Raw genomic sequence first — 21,174 nt, 5'->3', positions numbered from 1 at the left:
ACAGCGATCGTCGTGATCGAATGGGATTTCCCCAACCAGAAGCTGGTACCTGTAGTAAGAAAGGCAGCAAAGGTGTTTGAGGTCTTTCACATTTGACATAAAAATGCTGTGCTTCCAAAAGAGCAATTCCTCTCAACTGTGTGCCAGTATTCATTTTTCTTTTCTATTTCAAGTAGAAAAAAAAAACATATTTATGTATGTTAGACGCATGTCTTCTTAAAATGTTAGACAGATTTTATTAGCCATGCTGATCTTTGGCCGGGAGGAGGGTTGATAGGGTATACGTACATGACACAGCCCAGTGCCCAGACTTCTGCTTCCGTTCCATGGCCCTCTCGTTTCCACACTTCTGGAGCCATGTAACATGGAGTACCACACACTTTTCTACAACACACACAAATGGAAAACGTTAAGCGCACATGTGCTTTAGCTTGCTGTATAAACAAATTTGAAAGCTTAGCCAGGAATTCTGCAAAAAACACCTACTTGTCCCTCGGCTCCAGCTTGACCGCCAGTCCAAAATCCCCGATTTTCAGTTTCATTTTGTCACTGACAAATAAGTTTTCTGAAAGACAAACAAATTTGCATTAAGGATAGACTCAAATACTTTGCCAAACTGCAGACTTTACCAAATTGATAAATGAACACTACACAGAAATCCAGACGAGCTACACTCGCAATGCCATGTGAAATGCCAGCATTATTAAACAGAGAATTGAGTAAAGCGTGAGTGCATGTACACATATCGAACTAGATTTCCCTATGGACATAATATTGCCGGTAGATGTGTTTTATCCCCGATATCAGCTGTTGAATGTAATAGCGGACTTCGGGGTCAATCAGAGTCCCGCGAGCTTTCAGGATGTCACCAAGTGTCTGGGCAGGGAGAAACAGGGGCAGCCTGATCCATCACAAAGTCTTTGCCTTAGTAAGACGTCTATAAAAGTCAGGGACTCACCTGCCTACTGCACAACTCCATGAAAATATACATGAACAGATCGTCTTCAAAAGAATGGGAGAAGCCCACAACGTTCTTGTGCCGTGGTTTTTTTCAAAATTTCCACTTCTTGACACACCTGAGTGAAATATCAAACACACCATCTCATCAAGTACTGTAACAGGGAAATGCAGATAAACTGCAAAGAGGGATGACATTAAGCACAATCCATACCACATACCTCCTCCAGTCCCCAGGAATGTGGAGGTATGACCATCACAGCAAAGGTGTCACCACTTTCAAGGTCGGTCATCTTGTAGCACTTGCCACAAGCACCCTAAAGAACATGTCAATAAAGGGCATTTCTGACTGACCCTGTTCAAGCATCTCCTCTCCGCAGAAAAAGATCAACTGTAATCACTTTCAACAACAACTTTGTGGTGCACACCTGTCCCAAAAGCGGCCAAGACAGCTGGGCAATTTGAACTTGCTAGATGGATTACATCACCACATTGAAAATTCCATGGACGGAAAAAGAGGTGAACTTGCTAAGACATTGCAACAAAACACGGATAAAAACTTTCATTACAATCAACTTCATTGAAGAAAAAAAACCCATCTCCGTTATGTACACCAAACATTCAGTTTCGGTAATGCAGTAACACATGCTCAGGAATAAAGACTTTTATGTAGTGTGCAGTGACTATCACATCATATGTTACTGCGGCTCTTTAGGCACTCAGCTATCGGTCTCACTTTGTCATACAGAACAGGGATTCATTTCCTGGTGAAAAACTTCCTATGTGGTATGTGATACCTCAGCTCCAAGATGTGGAGCAGTTATCTATTACACCGTAAGGCTGGATATTTTTACAAATAAAGGCAGCAATGGTGTCGGTTATTGCCTTAGAACGAGCTGTTAGCTGGCAGGGTGTGAAAATTAGGGCGTTTATTTTTTTTAAAGAGTTTTGTGTTATTTGAAAGCATTGTGAAATGTAAAAAAAAAAACAGTAATGATATGATGAAAATGGGAATACTGACGTTGACAATGCCAATATAATATTTTGGTATGTTAAGGCATGTTTGTTCTCTGCTTTAAAGAAAGGGGGATGTGTTGATATGTAGTGCAGTACCTTTGGTGACCAGCAGAGAGACCTGGAGGGTTGGGAGGAGGTAAAGACAAGGGGTAGGGAGACCGACGGCACAGAGCAGGTTGTGGGTTTGCATGGAAGATGTTGGTGGTTAAATAAAAGTTCATTGTTCATGAAACAAGGTCTCTTCAATGACATATGAACAACACAATGTATCTCTTCCTTCTCATGATAATCTGACTCGCCAAACATGCCTCCAGCTCGCGCGACGTGGCCGAGGGACTTGAGGAGAATTATACACTGACAGCAGTGGAGATGAGAGCGCACTTGAAATTATCAAGTAAGAGAGGGTTAATCGAGCAAAATGTACAATTATTGGTCAGAAAATGTCGGTCAAATTTCTAAATAATTATGGCGTACGAATAATGATATATCCGTAAATCGTATTTTACCGATTTAAAGATGTTCATTATTCATTGTATTGTCACGCCCCCCTCGGGAGAATGCAGCGGCAGCAGCCACACCTGAGTTACGTCAACTCCCTGTTTAGTTCTGCTTGGCGCTGCATTATATGCAAGGTACTGTTGAGGGTTTTCATAAGAAGTACAGGGCGGTCTTCCTCCTGTCTACCCCGATCCGGTCCATCTGCCTGCTTTGCTGCCATCCCATCCCATCCCATCCTGATCCACCCGGACCTCTCCCTTGTACTTGTCCTGCGTCTCGCATGCCACCTGTAGAACTGGCTTTTGGACTCGATTGTACTTGCTGATTCCAGTCCTGTTTGCGTGTTCCCAACAATAAACCCCGTACAGTACGTTGCCTTCTGTGTCTCTACCATCCTCCGGGGTTGCATGTTGTGCAATACTGTAGTAGCTTGGATTCAACCATTAGATGGCAGTAGTAGCATATAGTTGGAGGGAAGTAGAAGAAGGCAAGAGAGGGAAGTTGAGTGTTTGTGCGTTGTTCCCGGAGCTGATAAGTTAATAAATATTGAACCTCTTGCCATCCCCAAATGTGTCTCGGCTGACTCTCAATATATCAAAAGTACATACCGTCTATTTATTTATGTCTGCCCTTCAAACCGCTAGATTCCTTCACTAAGCAGGAAGTTTGTCACGACAGCTGACACCAAATCTCCTGCTGAGCTGGTTCAGACAGAACTATCCTCAATTCACCACGAGGGGGTGCCAACGCAGCAGCTTAGTTCTATTGTTTCGCTTTTTCAAAGACAGTTTTTCTCTTCACAAAAGGACAACTTAACTGAATAATGCACTTTCATAGTAATTGTTTTTAATCCGTGTTAATGTTCTGAACAATGACTACTAAAGGTTCTGTAAGGTTGTCCCACATACTATGGATTTTAAGTTTTTTATCAAGGTGTTAAAACGTACCATCTATTTTCTGCTGAAAGTTGCCAGTCCTGTGTTTTATGTCTAGCAATTTGTACAGTTTCTTCAGTATGGCACATAAACACATGCCATCATCTACAGTATGAGAATCTCCTCCAGAACTCTGCATTTCCTCAAGATTTTTTTGTAATATTACATAGGTGCATCTCATGAACCTTAATTTGCCAAGCATGTATTGACTGGGCACAGTACAGTGGTGCAATTTCTGACAATGAAAGAACATCATGGACCCCTACTCCCCATTCCTTAACCCGATCGAGGGGCTCTGCTCAGCATGGAGTTAGAAGGCTTACGATCGCTAGCCACATGCTCAGATGGCCCTGCTGGCTGACATGAATGCAGCATGTGAGGACATTACAGCAGATGCCTGCAGAGGCAGGTAAGACATTAGAAAAGATTCCTTTTTTTCTTATATTTTATTCTTTCTGTTTTTTCTTATGTACAAATACATAAGTGCACATTAGGATGCTTTTTCACTATTACGTAAGTTCCCATGTGAACAGCCAATCAGATCAGCCTGATGTGTGTCTTGTTCCTCTCTGTTTCCTGCCCTTTCATCCCGACCACGACCATGATCTCTCACTTAGCAGCAGAGCAGTTTATTCTAAACAGTGGAACCGCAAAGATGTTCAGACTCTTTGGTCTTCTCATTTTCATTAGTAGGGTTCTATACTATTAAATCATATTTTGGGGGGATTTTTATATATCCTGTACAATGTGATTAGTGTAATAAGTATTTGGCCATTTAATCTTCATCATATGTAATAGGTATTCTGATTATTATTATGATATTTATTTATTTGTTTGTTTGTTTGTTTGTTTATTCATTTGTGTTTCTCTCTTTTTCCAGACACTTCACTGGCTGTGGATGTTGTTCAGCCCAGCTACCTGATGAGGGTCCAGCATGGAGACAGTGTGACCCTGACATGCTTCCGTCCAGAAGATATTTCTTTTGCAGTTTGGTTTTAGCAAGCTGCTGGTCAGAAGCCCCAGCTCATCGCGAAAGCACTTCTCTACGTACCTGGTGAATTTTACAAGGAATATAAAAACATAAAACGTTACTCCTTACTGAATGCAGAGGGGAGTTTTAACCTCACTATTTCTAACGTGGAGCCGTCAGATTCTGCAGTGTATTATTGCGCTGCTCTGTTCTATAATGAAATCGCATTTGGAAATGGAACCTTTGTCATAATCACAGATAAATGAGATTCCAACTATTTTCATATTTGCTTTATTAAAGTGTCAATAATATTGTCCTTTGACAAACATTTTTGACAGTTGAGCTCTGTGTCAATATAAAATTAACCAACATAGTTGATGTAGATTGCGAGCATTGGTCCTTGAATGTTTTTCTATATACAGCATTAAACAAAAACATTTATAAAAGCTTTCCAATTAGAATTATAAACTTTTTATTATTATTACACGCATAAATAGCTGAAATATGTAAAAATAAGTATACAAGAATACAAATTAATAGGAGGCATTAAGTATCATCTTACTTGTGTGAAGTGGATTTAGTTATGTGTATACAGTTATGTGTTGGACCCCTCCTGATGTTACATTTATACATGAACATGCACTGCATCACATCATTATACAGTTTGTTACATTTATACATGAACATGCGCTGCATCACATTATTTCACAGTTTGTTACATTTTGCTTGCTGTCAGAAATCTTCAGCCATATGGAATCTTCAGATTTGGAAAAATGTTACACATTGCAGCCTCTTTCAAATAAATTAAAGGAAAATGTTTACATTTCAGTTTTGAGTTGATATATATATTACTGCGTAAAAGTCTTAGGCGACAAAGAAAATATATTCTTAAAATTTTTTAACTCAACAGTCAGTGTATATTGTCTCAGAAAGACATGCTATAATATAAGAGTCGGATATGCACCATTCAGAACTGGTTTGAGAATGGACCTTAAATTTCAATTAATTTTGTTCATCTGAAATAAAGTTGAATCGCTGTTGAAAACAGGATGCAGAATTACAATTCATTTTTGAATTTAAGGAAGCAGAATGAATACGTATTTGAATTCAAATAAATTCATATACATACAGTACATATAGCTACAATATAGCTTTTAGCTATACAGCCAAATATTTAAATATGAATTACACATAAGCACATTAACATTGTTGTGTATCACTATTATAATTTTATTCAGAATGAAATAATGCAACATTTGAAGTGTCACCTAAAACAATAATTATACTGTCATTTTGTGCACCATGGTGGATCTGCTCATAGGAAGAGCTGAGTGTCTCTCCTTAAAAGTCAGTGTTGGCTGCAGTGACTGCAGTTTCTAACCTAAGAAACGTCCCAAACACTTTTCCTGCATCAAAAGTCAAACTAGTGCCTATTCCTGCCATGAAAGCTTCACATAATGTCACCGATACCTGAGCCAACCATGTTTATCAGAGGATGCCAACCCTTTGGCTGCAGCTTTCTCTGCACAGGCTGAGAGAGTTTTCAGTGTAGCAGGAAAAGATTTCAGGCCAGACGATTGCAGATTAAATCATGAAACCTTTGAAGATATTATGCTAATCAACTGTAATATAATAATAAATGTAATCATGTTTATTTGAATAAAGCATAATTGCATTTGCCATGATGTCTTGCTTTTTGCTGTAGTGCTATGGTAGAAAGGAAAAACTTTCCTTTCAACACACAAGAAAATAAATAGTAGAAACCGCATGAAACCAAGTAATTCCTTTTGCGGTGCACACTTCTTATTTAATGTTTAAAAAATAGACAAACAAAATGGTCAACATAAGCCAGAGGGATATTGATAGTCACGAAAATCATGAAAATATAAAATACACTTTACACACTTCATTTCTTTACATTGAAATTAATTAAATTCATCTACCTTCATGCACTAACATGAAACATATGATTATACAATTATAATGTTTGTTCTTATCATATAATGTTTGTTATTGTCATGCCCATGCAGGCGGAACCCACCGAATAGCCCGTCTCGATCACGCCCACATGGGCGGGACCAGCCAGGTGCTCCGTAGAACGCTTAATGACGGAATGGATTTAAGCACTGAGCTCCATCGGGACATTGCGAAGTATTGAGCCATGCTATTGAGCCATACCGAGCAATCTATTGTCTATCGTCTACCCGTTGCTTCCTACCTGTTCCGTCCGCCCAGTGTACTTACCTTGTCTGTTCCTCTTCCTCTTCCCAGACCCGTTCCCGAACCTGAACCTCTTGCCCCGCTGAGACCGGCTTCTCCTGGTACTCTTTCCCTGTGTTGTCGTGTCCCGTGTTTGTTCCTCTTTCGGCTTCGGACACATGCTTCTGCCCCTCGACCATTCTCCTCGCTTAGCCCCTTTCATTGCTACGTACTAGTGCTGCCAATAAAACTTCTGGCTGCGTGCAAATCTAGATCTCCGTTCCACTTCTTGGGCCAGTGTTACAGTTATAATATAATCTTTGTTATCATATAATGTTATCAATGTATATTAAAGCTGTTAAGGTATGTTAGGATATTAAGGTATACGAATTACATGGTGATTATGAATGTTATATGAATGCATTGTAAATGTATAATGTAGGTGCAGTTAATGTAAAGTGTTACTGAATATATACTAATAAATAGTTATACAACAAAAAGAGACAAGAATGTCAACTATTCTCCAAGAAGTTACTTATTTTATGGATGGATAGAACAACATGACATCCATTCCAAAATATTTCTAAAATCGGCAAGAAATATTTTTCAGGATCTGTGTTTTCCATTGTGACTCTCAAAGCGCTGTCATCATCAACATTTTGCTTTTCAGGTAAAGACTCCAACAGCAAGACTGTGGTACAGCAGCCTGTGTCTGACACTGTGTCTGACACAGACTCTGTGAGTCTGCAGTGTACGATAGAGACTGGGAGCTGTGCAGGAGAACACAGTGTTTACTGGTTCAGACATTGTTAGAGTGTATCTGTGTATTTTATCATATTATTATCCTCCTATATGTGTACGTGCAACCCTTAACAACTAACCCATGGCCCAGAAAGGGTTGCAGACAAGATGTCCTCACAGGGGCCTACCAGATTGTGACGCAGGAATAAGAGACCTTGAGAAAGGAAACAGATTCTGTCAACATAGCAGGGGGCCCACCTTGAGATATGTAATGCTTTGTATTAACCCTGTTTCACGGAGGCCTCACACAGCATTGACTAGTTTAAAGACAAGACCCATGTAACCCCTCCCCTACCCTATAAATAAAGAAGCCAAGGGACTGTCCGGTGTGACACTCAACAGAGGCGCAGATACTGTCTGTTGCACCTGAAGTGGGCACCCTTGCGCAAGTAAAACAGAAAGACGTGTGCTGTCTCGATTATTCCTGGGTCCTAGAAGTGGAAGTGTGTGAGTGGTAAGCTGCGGCGCTTCCTCACACAGGAGATTGTAGGAGTGAAAGCTACGGCGCTTTCTCCAACATAACTAGATTGTAGGAGTGAAAGCTACGGCGCTTTCTCCAACATAACTAGATTGTAGGAGTGAAAGCTACGGCGCTTTCTCCTAACATAAATTGGTCCTTCGAGCCGGATCCGGAGAGAGATACCAGAGGGCGCCGACCAGTCCGCCGACGAACGACACCGAAAGCTGTCGACAGTCTCGCTCATAGGGAGTGAGTGAAAGACCTGCGACGTGAATTCGCCACAGGCCGGTGGTTAGAACTGTTCCCGGACGGCTGGGCTGGCGCCTGACGGGTCCCCGGACAAGAACTAGAACCACTTCGTCATAAAGGAAGGACCAGGTGAGAAGCACGACGCTGCAGCAGGGAAAGCGGGTGTGAGTGAGAGGGCATCAGCGGCCCCATACACCCGACCTAGGTGCAACAACATACTGGTGACCAAGGGAAAAAGGACGGATTTCACCCCTGAAAACTGACACCGCTGTCTCTTTAGAGGACAATAGAAGGCCGTGCCAGTGTCCTCCCGAGGTCTCATGCCAGGGACTTGCACTTAGGGGTTATTATTTTTTGTATATAAAAAAAAAATGGGGCAAAGTCAAAGCAAGGTAGAATTAGCGGGTGATGAGAAATTCATGGAAAGGTATAAGGAGGGGGCAGGAATAATAAGCAACCAAAAATGGCGGAAAAAGCATGGGTTTTCAGGAACCCTGAGTACAGAAAATATTCTGAGATTACAGACAGAATTGAAATTAGAAATGATGTCCGGCCGCTGTACAGGCAAGGACAAAGTACAGAAAAGACGAGAATATGTCTTATCCGATGTTTGGTTAGAACAAAGCAAACTCCGTGATATAGCCAGAAAAAAGAAACAGGAAAAGAAAAAGGAGACGCTGCAAGCGGCCCTTGTTAACATAGACGAGGAAACACCGCCGTCTGCTCCCCCGCAGACACCAACGGACGGCCCACCAGTACTACAGCATCCCCCACCATAGCATAACATGCCAGACCCCCCACTTCCTGCTGTGCGGGGAGCTGAAGGAGGGAGTGCAAGGCCACACCAAACGAGAGCGACAGACCCGCATTTACGAATGCGAATAAATCCCGAGAATAAAAAAAACACAATGGTACCGTTCGGATTCCGAGGATGAATCTGAACTGCTTGCTCCCATGGTAGAAGTTGCAAACCCCCGTATAGCCCCTGGCGAAGGAGGCCAAGCCTCACCAGCAACAATATTAGTATACCGCCCCTGGACAGCGGAAGATAGGGCTGCTGCCCTAAAAGGCATTCCACCCATAGAGGATGGAGTACCTGAATTCTGGTCCGCCATGACTGAGTTGCAGGTCAGTTTTCACCTAAATGGAAGAGAGCTGTTCCGCTGTTTTAGACAATTACTTAATCATAAATGGGGCCGGGTGGCTGGAGACTTTACTGGACAAGGAGCAAACAATTTGCCCCTCGGTCACGATGACCCACAATTACAACAAGCATTGGGCGACTTGAGACAGAGACTAGAAACAACATTTACAAGACGAGTTGATTACGGGAGAATAGCCCAATGTAAGCAAAAGGAAGGCGAAGAGCCAGAGGATTTCTTGGACAGGGTACGCCCGTTGTTCAGGACAAACTCTGGGATTCCTCATGGGGAGGACGAGAACGGGGTGTAATAACAACAATTAAAACGGGCTTTCCTAGCAGGGTTAAAACCTGAAATAAAGAAGTATATTGATAAATACTGGGTCCATCAAAACACAGGTACAGTGCAGCAAGCCGTTGAGTATGCCCAACACGCTCAGAAAGCTAAAAAAAACTAAACCAGAAGCAACATTCGTAGCCCGAGGAGATCAAATAGTGGCGTATGCAAAACAGAAATACAGGAACAGACAAAACCTCGCGCTGATATTGCACTAACTCCAATTCCAAGCGCCATAACCTTATTTGTCGATGGCTCTGCAGCCAAAGACAGATACGGGGAAAATAAGGTTGGATACGCAGTTGTGACTAAAGACAAAGTAATAGAGGCAGGAGCCTTACCATCCACATGCTCAGCCCAAGCAGCAGAATTATACGCTGTTATCAGAGCCTGCGAGATATATGAAGGGCAACAAATTACAATATATACGGACAGTCAATACGTGTTTTCTGCAGTACACCACTATGCAGCAGTATGGAAAAATAGAGGATTTAAAAGCTCCCAAGGAACAACCTTGACACACGCAGCACTTCTACTTCGATTGTTAGACGTTGTACAAAAACCAAAGACACTCGCGTTATGTAAATGCAAAGCACACCAGACTGATAATTCAGAGGAAACGAAAGGCAATGCGTTTGCTGACCAAGCCGCAAAGGCAGCAGCCCAGCAAACGCCAGAAAAAACAGAGAAGGGGTTATTCCTTATAGAACAAGATGTACTATATGATGCACAACAACAAGCTCCTACGTCAGAGAAAGACAAGTGGATTTCGAGAGGAGCCACACAAGAGAAAGACCTATTCAAATTAGACGGAAAACCTATCTTACCCCGCAGCCTGTATAAAACCGCCGTGGTTGTGAGTCATGGGGTAACCCATGTCTCAACAGGAGGGATGGTACATATAATACAACAACATTTTTACACTATAAATTTTTCCAATTTTGCAAAAAACTACTGTAGAGCATGCCTTATATGTTGTAAACATAATGCGCAGGGCAATCTAAGACCCAAACGAGGCCAATTCCCTAACCCTACACAACCGTTTCAGGCAATACATATGGACTTTGTGGAATTAACATGGTCACAGGGAGTGAAATACTGCCTAGTGATAATAGACACTTTTTCAAAGTGGGTGGAGATATACCCAGTAAAACACTGTGATGCAGTCACAGTGGCCAAGTGTCTGGTGTCCCATTTCTTCCCCACATATGGAATACCGGAAGTAATACGGTCAGATAACGGATCTCATTTTGTGAACAAGGTGCTAGATTTATGCTCACAAACATTGGGTTTTGTATTAAAAAATCACTGTGCATATCATCCGCAAAGTGCAGGTTTGGTGGAAAGAACAAACGGGACAGTAAAAAATAGATTGAGAAAAACTATGGAAGAAACAGGCAGACCGTGGCCAGAATGCTTAGCATTAGTAAAACTGTGGATGAGAATAACACCCAGCACCCTGGCAATCTGCCAGAAGCGTCTGTGTCTACTTTACAGGAGACGGTGAAGCCTGGGGATTGGGTGCTGATAAGAGTACTACAAAGGAAAGACTGGACCTCACCTCGGTGGGACGGGCCATACCAAGTCCTCCTGACGACACCAACAGCCTTGAAAATCGCGGAAAGACCTTCCTGGATCCACAAGAGCCACTGTAAGCTCATTCAACCCTTACCAGATGCCTCATTCGCGGAGTAACAGTGGAAGTCCGCTACAAAGGCACGAAGAAACAATAGGTTTTCGTTGTCTCAACCCGGTGAAGAAAACAGCTGAACTGTACTCCTTTAGGATGGCTCTGGTAGGGTGTCCGTGGTGGGCTAAGGGAATATTGGGAAGTCTTTTCTGTCTTATGGTAATGTTGATTCTATGGCTGGTACCAGACACTGAGGTGCAGGAGAAGAAAAGGTGGACTCCGGACGGAGTGAACCTCACTAGCATAAAAGGAGACGAAACCCATCCATTCCTACGGAACTATTGGTATCGATATGTATATGATGTGGTATCCAATAAGAATTTGACTAACTGCTACGTTTGTTCTGTCATGCCACACCACAGCGAAGGACCGACCCTATATGGGGCTACCATGAACATATCACAAGCTAAGTGTGCTTCTTCATTCGGTGGGGTCGGATATCAACATTCTGGCATAAAGATAAATGACACAGACACATATGCTCCCGGCCTACGCAATGGCACATGTGACCGATTATTTTGGATAGATTACAATGTGACAAAAACCAATGTTACGTTCCCCTTTTCTGTTCTAATGAATCGCGACCCAGCAACTTTTAATCACACTATATGTTTTAATCAAATGAACGGTACTCGCCTTATGGGGAACACCACAAATTGTAATCAGATATTCATTTCAGGAGAAGGCGCCCCAAGCAGGTTGTCAGACCCCAGCAATGGTACTTACTGGGTGCAAGGAGTGGCCTGGCTATGCGGAAATAGAGCATATTTTGTGTTGCCGCCCAATTGGTTCGGAGTATGCACACCCATCTTTGTATCAGACCATACGTTTGTAATAGTACCCCAAGAACAGAACTCGCGTGAGAAACGACACGTCTCGGTTGAACCACATGACAGTGTGTGGGGAACAGATGTCCCCGTAGACCAAAAACTCTGGACCACAGGAGGGAAAGTGACGCTCTCCCTCTTTCCCAATGTGGGTGTTGGAAAGTTGCTACTCCGTACTGAAACCCTAGCCTATAGGCTAGGTCTTTTCATGAACGCCTCTGTTATCATAGATCAACAACAAAATGAAGAACTAGATATAACCAGGCAAATGGTGATACAGAATCGCATGACGCTAGATCTCCTCACTGCAGCGCAAGGAGGAGTGTGCGTGCTGTTGAACCAAACCTGTTGTACATACATTCCTGACAATGTGCATTCACCCAACATGACTAAGGCAATGCAAAGGCTGAAGGACTTGCAAATTGCTATGACCACCGACACAAGGACGCAGAACGACTATTGGATGTCCTGGTTCACTACCGGGGCTTGGTGGTCCATATTACTCAAATTGAGTATACCATTTTTTGCATTCTTTGTGATGTTCTTCTGTTGTTGTATCACAGTGATACCTTGTTTTCGTATAATGATTAATTCTGCCCTGAGCTCTGCTTTCCGAGCCCAGGAGAATATGTTTTTGTCCCTCACCCAAAACATGGAAACAGATGCAGATGAAGAGGAGCAGGGGTGGATGCATGACGCACCATGACGGACGGGCCGAAATCCTCACCGGCATGGCCCAGTCCCGAAGTTTAGAGATGCTACACCCTTGTCTCTTTTTATATCACAGCAAATGTATAATTAACATGATAAACAGGAGGGACTGTTAGAGTGTATCTGTGTATTTTATCATATTATTATCCTCCTATATGTGCACGTGCAACCCTTAACAACTAACCCATGGCCCAGAAAGGGTTGCAGACAAGATGTCCTCACAGGGGCCTACCAGATTGTGACGCAGGAATAAGAGACCTTGAGAAAGGAAACAGATTCTGTCAACATAGCAGGGGGCCCACCTTGAGATATGTAATGCTTTGTATTAACCCTGTTTCACGGAGGCCTCACACAGCATTGACTAGTTAAAGACAAGACCCATGTAACCCCTCCCCTACCCTATAAATAAAGAAGCCAAGGGACTGTCCGGTGTGACACTCAACAGAGGCGCAGATACTGTCTGTTGCACCTGAAGTGGGCACCCTTGCGCAAGTAAAACAGAAAGACGTGTGCTGTCTCGATTATTCCTGGGTCCTAGAAGTGGAAGTGTGTGAGTGGTAAGCTGCGGCGCTTCCTCACACAGGAGATTGTAGGAGTGAAAGCTATGGCGCTTTCTCCAACATAACTAGATTGTAGGAGTGAAAGCTACGGCGCTTTCTCCAACATAACTAGATTGTAGGAGTGAAAGCTACGGCGCTTTCTCCTAACAGACATGGATCAGGAGAATCCCTTCCTGGAGTCATTTACAGCCACGGAAACAGCAGTGATGAGTGTGAGAAGAGCCCTGAGGCTGGATCTCCTACACGGAGCTGCGTCTACAGCCTCCCCAAGGGGAACCTCAGCCTCTCCGATGCTGGGACTTACTACTGCGCCGTGGCCATGTGTGGGGAGATGCTGTTTGGGAACGGCACACAGCTGGATATAGATGGTAACACCCAGCGTGGGGAGATGCTGTTTGGGAACGGCACACAGCTGGTTATAGACGGTAACACCCAGCGTGGGGAGATGCTGTTTGGGAACGGCACACAGCTGGATATAGATGGTAACACCCAGCGCGGGGAGATGCTGTTTGGGAACGGCACACAGCTGGATATAGATGGTAACACCCAGCGTGGGGAGATGTTGTTTGGGAACGGCACACAGCTGGATATAGATGGTAACACCTAGTGTGGGGAGTATATCTGCTTCTGTTTTGCTTTTTTTTTTGCTATTTGGACGTGAATTTATTTCTTATACTATTTGAAGTAATGTAATTCCTAATTTAAGTGTATATGCACTTACATTTAATTACATAATTGTTAATTTAATAATCTTGAATATATTAATAAATGTTAAAATGCTAAATATAAAAAAATGTGCTAAAAATGGATAACTTCTATCTACTTTAATTTATTATCGATTTGATGTTTAAGTAATGTAATGTAAGCAAATGGGAAATGTGTCTCTATATCATTATGCTGAAATCTATCTCTTTGTTACAGGCTTTCAGAAGCTGCTGGATCCTCTTCACTCTGGCTTGCTGATAGTTTTATCTTGCAGCATTATTCTGAACGTTGCTCTCATTTATATAAGATGTAAACTGACCTGTACACACTGTGCAGGTACGCTGCCCGGCTTTATGCACTCAGAAGAAGGACAAAATGTAGTTTTTAACAAAGACTCATGTGCTTATAACAGAGTAGAATTGTTTAATACTAGATACAATTTTCGTATTGGAAAACCACTGGGTTACCCTCTAAAATCGCTTATAAAATCTTTCCTTATGTATTTAAAGATTTTTGTAAGATCTTTGTGTTTTCTTATTAAATCTTTAGTATTTTGCTAAATATACTGAAATATACAACACATGTTGCAGTAAGTTGCATATAAATAACATTTATTAGTCTGCCTGGCCCTCCTGTCCCCTCCCCAGTGTGGCCCTAATGAGCCACTCCATTACTCGTTGTCCCATCGTTAGTTATTGTATATGCCTGTCACTGTGCCTGTCACTGTGCCTGTCACTGTGCCTGTCACTGTGCTCATCTTCCCGCATCTTTCTCTGCCCCTGGGTCTTTCCCCTGCTTGTTCCCTGTTCTCCTGTTTGGATCCCTCGTGGTTGCATTTGGTTTTCCCAATAACTGTCAAAGTTTTGCCTCAAAGTTTTGCCCTCTCCGTTCACCTTACTCCAGTCCACAGGTTGTTCCTTTCCTTGTTGTGACACTTCAAATCTCTTGAAATATTTGTATAGCTTTTCTACTATACATAACATATCATACAGTACTAAACAACACATATCCAAACATACACTGAAATTGACAGAAATAATTTTTACTAAGTGTTAATTTCCTCCCAAAATTAGGAATATTATCCTACCATTGAATTGTTATATTGTGTGAAATTATATATGTTAATTTATTGTATATTTTAAACAGATCAGAAAAACAGTGATTTATCAAAAGTGGAATGGTCACATAAGCAGGTATGGTATCAAAATCAGCAAAAAAATTCCAACTGACTTCCATCCTGGGATCAGCATTTAAGAGCAATTTGTACATGTAAGTGATAGCAAACCGAATTGATCCATCCAATTCTGCCATCTTTGTCTCCACAGTGCTATGACGAGGACACACTGAATTACGCTGCCCTGAACCTTAAGAAGCCAAAACCCAGGAGACAGAAGAAAGACGGGAATAATGACACTCTGTATTCTGACCTCCGCTACAGAGATTATGAATAAAGATGCTTCTCATTCATGTCAGTCACACAGAGTGTTCAGGGTGTAGCTTTAATAATGTTCAGAGGAGGGCAGGGGAGCCAGTGCTTCTGAGACTGAATCATGGGATTTTACGGAGCCCGATCCTCGTGTGTGCCACGCCCCCCTGATTATCCACATGTGCTTCCCTGATTGTACCCAGCTGTACCCTGTTGTCTTGTCTATTTCAGTCCCAGTCTTGAAAAGTGACATACAGCTGTAAGCTGTTTTGGTTTGTTTGTCTGCTGAGTGCTTCTCTGCAGTGCTGCAGATGTTTCCACTGGTTAGATGCAGCTCAGGAAGACTGACCCACTGACTGCACTGTGTTGGGCTCACTTTGCAAAGAGTAAAAACCACACAGAGAGAACAATACCTGCTTCATGTTAGACCCTGTTTGATCTCTACCTCACCCAGGTCACGCTTTGAAGTAGCCCTAGATATCCAAACAATGTACCATTTTCATTGACGCAGTACACCTTTGACACATGAGTACTACACACAACAGACCCTGTACATTGAATATAGAATGTATAGCTTTCACAACAGAGCACACCATTTATATTATTTATATATTGTTCCCATTTCTAATGGCATGCTTTTGTCTGCATGTTGAAAAACTCCATTCATCTATCTTCCAACATATATGATGGTCAGGGAGAAGTACTGATAGGGATCTAATATTGATAAACATGTAATATTGGCCAGCAATAATGACCATGATTGACACATACTGATATTATCGTGTCCTGCAGGATGGGGCTGGCCAGTTAGTAACAATTAGCACCTATCTCCAATAGGGTATCTCTCTCCCCTAGGATTGTCTGTTCTCCGTGTCCTGAGGAGGCTTATGTCCACGTACATCACAGCATGAGGTCTCCCCCATTACCCACCCCATGCACAGCGCATGGGCCCAGCATGAGGTCTCCCCCATTACCCACCCCACACACAGGACATGGACCCAGCATGAGGTCTCCCCCATTACTCACCTCACACACAGCGCATGGACCCAGCATGAGGTCTCCCCCATTACTCACCCCACACACAGCGCATGGACCCAGCATGAGGTTGCCCACGCGATCTCCCCTTTACTGCTCGAGCAGAGCACACGCACATCAACAAATGTCAAGGCATTAAGTGCATTCAAACAACTTCTCAGGACAGTTATAGGCTTGTCAGAACTCGCCCTCTAGTGGTTTGGACACAAACATCCAAGTTTTTAATAGAGTAAAAGGACCTCCAATAGAAGAAACAAACGTGTAAGATCAAACAAAAACCGCTTGTTAAATTCCAAAAAAGACAAAACACACATTTTCCCATAAAAATGACTGTCATGCTCTCAAATAGCTTGCTCACTCATCGCAGAAAAATGTCAGTTAGCATTCTGTAAACACGTGCTGTTTTTCATCTCCAGAGTTTTTGAAGAAAACCACTGAATGAAAAGTTACCCTCGTTTGAAAGCTTGATCTCCTATGTATACGAATCAATCACTGTCATTCTTCGTTGTCAAGTATTTTTAAAATATACGCTCTGCTTCCCTGCAAGCATATCAATTTTTACGCACTGAACCTTTGCCCATGGTTATGTTTCACTATAATAAACTTTTTGTATGAACATCAAATTACAGTGTCACTTGTTCTGTCCAATAGAGGTGTGTCTAAGGTTTGAGAAATGGTATGGGATGTGCTGATTCGCCATTGTTAATCGCACTGGGGACAGAAACGCGCAAATGCTTCTCTGCCGGCGCAGTATCTGTGGGAGTGTCTCGAGTTCGCATTGCTCAGATAATCTCGGTGAGTTTTCCCAATTATTTTCGCACAACATTTTTGAGTGAAGAAAAATGGCTCGGAAGACGTTCATGTTTGAGGAAGCACAGAAGAAGATTTTGGAAGTGAGGCATCCATCGCTGACTCCGTTGATTCGATGGAGGTGGACGCTTTTTTGCACGGAGAGGATGCAACATTTTGCTCTTCAATTCTATAGATTTTTATAATTCTGTGATTCAGCAATTCATAATTAACATTTGCTTTGGTGATAATTGTATTGTGGTACATTGGGAAAAGTTACGCATCGCCTTTGTCGGGCTTTGTTTGGGCAAAGTTACGTGGGGCATTTGTCGGGCTTCGTTTGCATAAAGAAAATGTACATATTTTTGTTGCCAAGATCCTAAATATTTTTCCTTTTTCTTTGTTTTAGCCCCCAAAGCTTCATCATCCTTACAGTCATCGCCAGAAGAGGCAGAGGCCTCTCACACAGAAACGCTTTCGGGCGCAGCAGGACACAGCAGCAGTGCTTCCAGAGCCACAGAAGCAGATGTGCGTCCCAGTGGCCATCACTGACACTTCTGTTGTGGACTCCAGGCTGAAGGCCACACAGGGCAGGAAGTATTGTGTGCAATGCCACTCCGAGAAGCTAAGCCACAAGACAATTTACAAATGCTTAGCATGCATTGTGCCACTCTACATAGTTGCAGACCGAATCTGTTTCACAGAGTGGCATTTGCAGAAAAACACATAGAGGTTGTGGCAGTGCAACTTGAAATTTCTTATGGTGTTTTGTGTGTGAATAATAGTTTTTTTCCCAGCATGTGTGGTGATGTTGTGTGACAAAATGTTTCTTATGACCCATGGGTGGTAATGCATTTATAAATAAAGAGGCTATCCCAAGAAAGTTTTTCTGAATTGCTAAAACACATTTCCTTAAATCTCCTCTCCTTTAATCAAACCACTAAGCACAAACGCTCAAATACAACTCACAAAACCTTACACTCGTCCTGCAAAATCAAACAATCTTCTCAAACCTACAGTATATTATCTTTGCCCAAAGACAAACACTGCTTTCAGATCATACATCAAGCCTATGGCTTAAATAAACACTACTGAACAGTCATTACACACTAAAGGACAAAGCCAAAAAGTAAACAAACGAGAGGCATATTACAGTAAAATGTTGTGCAACTGCCAAGCCAGAGTCACAGAAGAATATTCATTCTGCTTCATCACCATGTCTCAGGGCTGGGACTAGCGATGCTATCCCTTCTTGGGCGATGCAGAAGGTATCCTCTGTGTGACCCATTTGTACCTTGATGTCGAATTTCAACTCCAATTCACCTATGGCATGTATTCTATGTTCTAGTCACTGTTTGGCTTCTTCAAATGTTTAGAAGTGTGTGCGAACAATTTTAAGTTATTGTGTTTAAATGTTTAAATTAACCTTGGCATATTTTTAGACTGGGGGGGAAAGCAGAGGAAAGCCCTTGACAACACATGGAGAACATTCCAGGCTCGGCCCACTGTCAGGGTCCATGGCTGGCATAGTTCATGAACTACAAACACTCAGATTCAGATCCCACCTATAGTGGGATCGTCGTAAAGTAGTGGAGAGGATTGCCGTATAATGAACTCCCATAGATAAATGGGGAGGTTAACTGTTAGGCTGAAGAAACTGTTATTAATCATTTTGTTATCACTCCTGTATGATCAGCAATGAATGTAAATATGTATATACATTATTTTGTTTTCCTCTACCCTCATTCTTTAGATTATATTAATAATAGCATTCCCACCTTAGCAAAACCAGAACTTTCTCTTCTTGTTCTCACCTCCCTATTCTGCGTGACTCTTGCGCCTCCCACTGACTATAAATAAAGGAGCCAAGGGGAACCACCCTTTGTAACACATTCTGCTGTAGTTTGCATTGCAGTGAGTGTGGGTACCCTTGCAAGTAAAACTATAAAGTGTGTGTCTCGTAAAGTGTGGAGTTGGCGTGGAAACGCCGGGCGCTTTCCCCAATATTAACTGATAGTGCTGCAGTCCAACATCCATAACATACACTTCTTCATGATTCTACTCTTTCCAGCTGTCGGATTAGGCCGTGGTGGCTTTATGGTTAGGGAAGTGCACTTGTAGTTGAAACACTGTAGGTTCGAATCCCCGACCAGCAAAGCCTCACTGAGATACTGACCCCCAAGTACTGCTCCCTGGGCGCTGAATTTGCTGCCCCCTGCCATGTCACATATGGGTTAAATACAGAGAACGCATTTTTTAGTGTGCACCATGTGCTGTGGTATGTTGACAATTAATTGCTAAATTCTAATTCGAAATTAGGCAGTCAATCCCTGCAGTTCCTTCATGTTGCAATTTTGCAGGCAGGGCATTGTCAGCGATGTCTTTTCCTTTTCTGTGTTGGATCCAGGATCTCGTCGTTTCAGACGGTCCTCCCACCACCTTTGACATGGCAGCTGTTGTCACATGTTGAGACAGAGCTCTGCTCACTAGGGTGACGACTAAAGGATCTACACAGCAGAAGATTAGTATCAGAGTCAGATTAATCACAGCTCCTAAGAAAAGCCCTTTCATAACAGCTTGCTGCCAACCTCCCCACATATCATACCACCAATCCAAACATTCCTGTGTGTTGACCTGCATCTCTTGCCATTTCACCCTGAATCCCCTGTGATTTAACACGCGGAGGTGTACTCGGTCTGCTGGGGAGATGACTGGCTCCCCCTGGTCGGTGCTGTCTCTTGTCATCTGTGCTGCCTCCTTGTCCTGTTTGAATATAGCTTTATATATTTCGGTTAGACTCCTTATGTACTTCAACTCATGCAAATCTGAAGACCATCCATTGTGAAAATGTCAACCGGTGACTGAGGTGCTTCAACAGTAAAGGAGAGATCGCATGCAGAGCTGATATTCTATAGCTTCTTAGTCTAAGTAAAAATAAAATTTTCTCGTCATATAAGAACCAAGTCTCTGGCTGGAAATTTCCACAAAACAGCCATTTAGTTATTTCTAGAAAAATATACAGAGCCAATGAAGGAACCAGATGTCACAGTAACACAGGTCTGCCCTGGTGCCTTAGGATACGTCTGTCTAAACATGAGTGAGGAGATGGATGCACAGTTCTATAGAGGCCTCTGAAGAGAATAAATGATCCCAATATTATGTTGAGAGAGATGGTTAATTCCGTTTTAATCCAGACTGGGTTCAGTGCACCTGTTCTGCCGTTGATCTTTTGCATGCGTGTTACCATGTATTAGTTTACTCTGAATTTTGATTACTTGGCAAACTAAAACATTTTTGGTCGTATTTTTTTATTCCTAAATTTAAAGTAATTGTACAGTACAATAATATGTTTTCCCCGCCATGCTTTGTCTTGCTTCTGCAGGTTATGCTTGCATTGAACTTGCTTTGTAGAAAATAAGTGTCATGCCCGGCTCATACGGTCCTCGTGTGTGCCATGCCCCCTGATTACCCACGTGTGCTTCCCTGATCATCTCCTGCTGTGTCCGATTACTTTGATTAGTCCCGTCCTATTTAAGTGCTGATCTTACCTGTTCCCCGTGTCCGTCATTGTAGTTTGTTGTGGATCTTGTGTGGTTTGATGTTCCCTGCTCCCGATTCCCTAATTAAACCCCGAGTTTACCCCGATCTCGACCTGTCTGCCTGCTCCTTTCACGCCTGCCCACACGATCGCCGCTTACCGCCGTCCTGCTCGCAACCGCTACGCCGTGATCGTGACAGGGGCCATTCGCGAATCAGTTCTGAATGGTGCACAACCTTAGTTCTTATGTTAAATCATGTTTTTTTTTTCTGACAGCCCAGATAAATGAAATAAAAAAGAATTTTCTTTTGTTGCTTAAGAATTTTGCA

At 42.6% G+C, this 21,174-nt stretch overlaps 1 protein-coding gene across 1 annotated transcript; it reads left to right on the top strand.

Annotated features, from left to right (window-relative positions):
• Positions 1-3,800: 3,800 nt before the first annotated feature.
• On the top strand, positions 3,801-19,777 carry LOC125722681 (uncharacterized). The gene is made up of 7 exons (XM_048998880.1): positions 3,801-3,816; positions 4,288-4,350; positions 4,444-4,629; positions 7,241-7,381; positions 13,505-13,720; positions 14,274-14,344; positions 19,715-19,777. Exons 1-7 carry the CDS (start codon positions 3,801-3,803, stop codon positions 19,775-19,777), a joined length of 756 nt encoding a protein of 251 aa, XP_048854837.1.
• The last annotated feature ends 1,397 nt before the right edge of the window (positions 19,778-21,174 follow it).

The sequence above is a fragment of the Brienomyrus brachyistius genome, unplaced genomic scaffold, assembly GCF_023856365.1.
Source record: "Brienomyrus brachyistius isolate T26 unplaced genomic scaffold, BBRACH_0.4 scaffold41, whole genome shotgun sequence".
Taxonomy (NCBI): domain Eukaryota; kingdom Metazoa; phylum Chordata; class Actinopteri; order Osteoglossiformes; family Mormyridae; genus Brienomyrus; species Brienomyrus brachyistius.
This window is presented reverse-complemented; position numbering and strand designations above follow the sequence as displayed.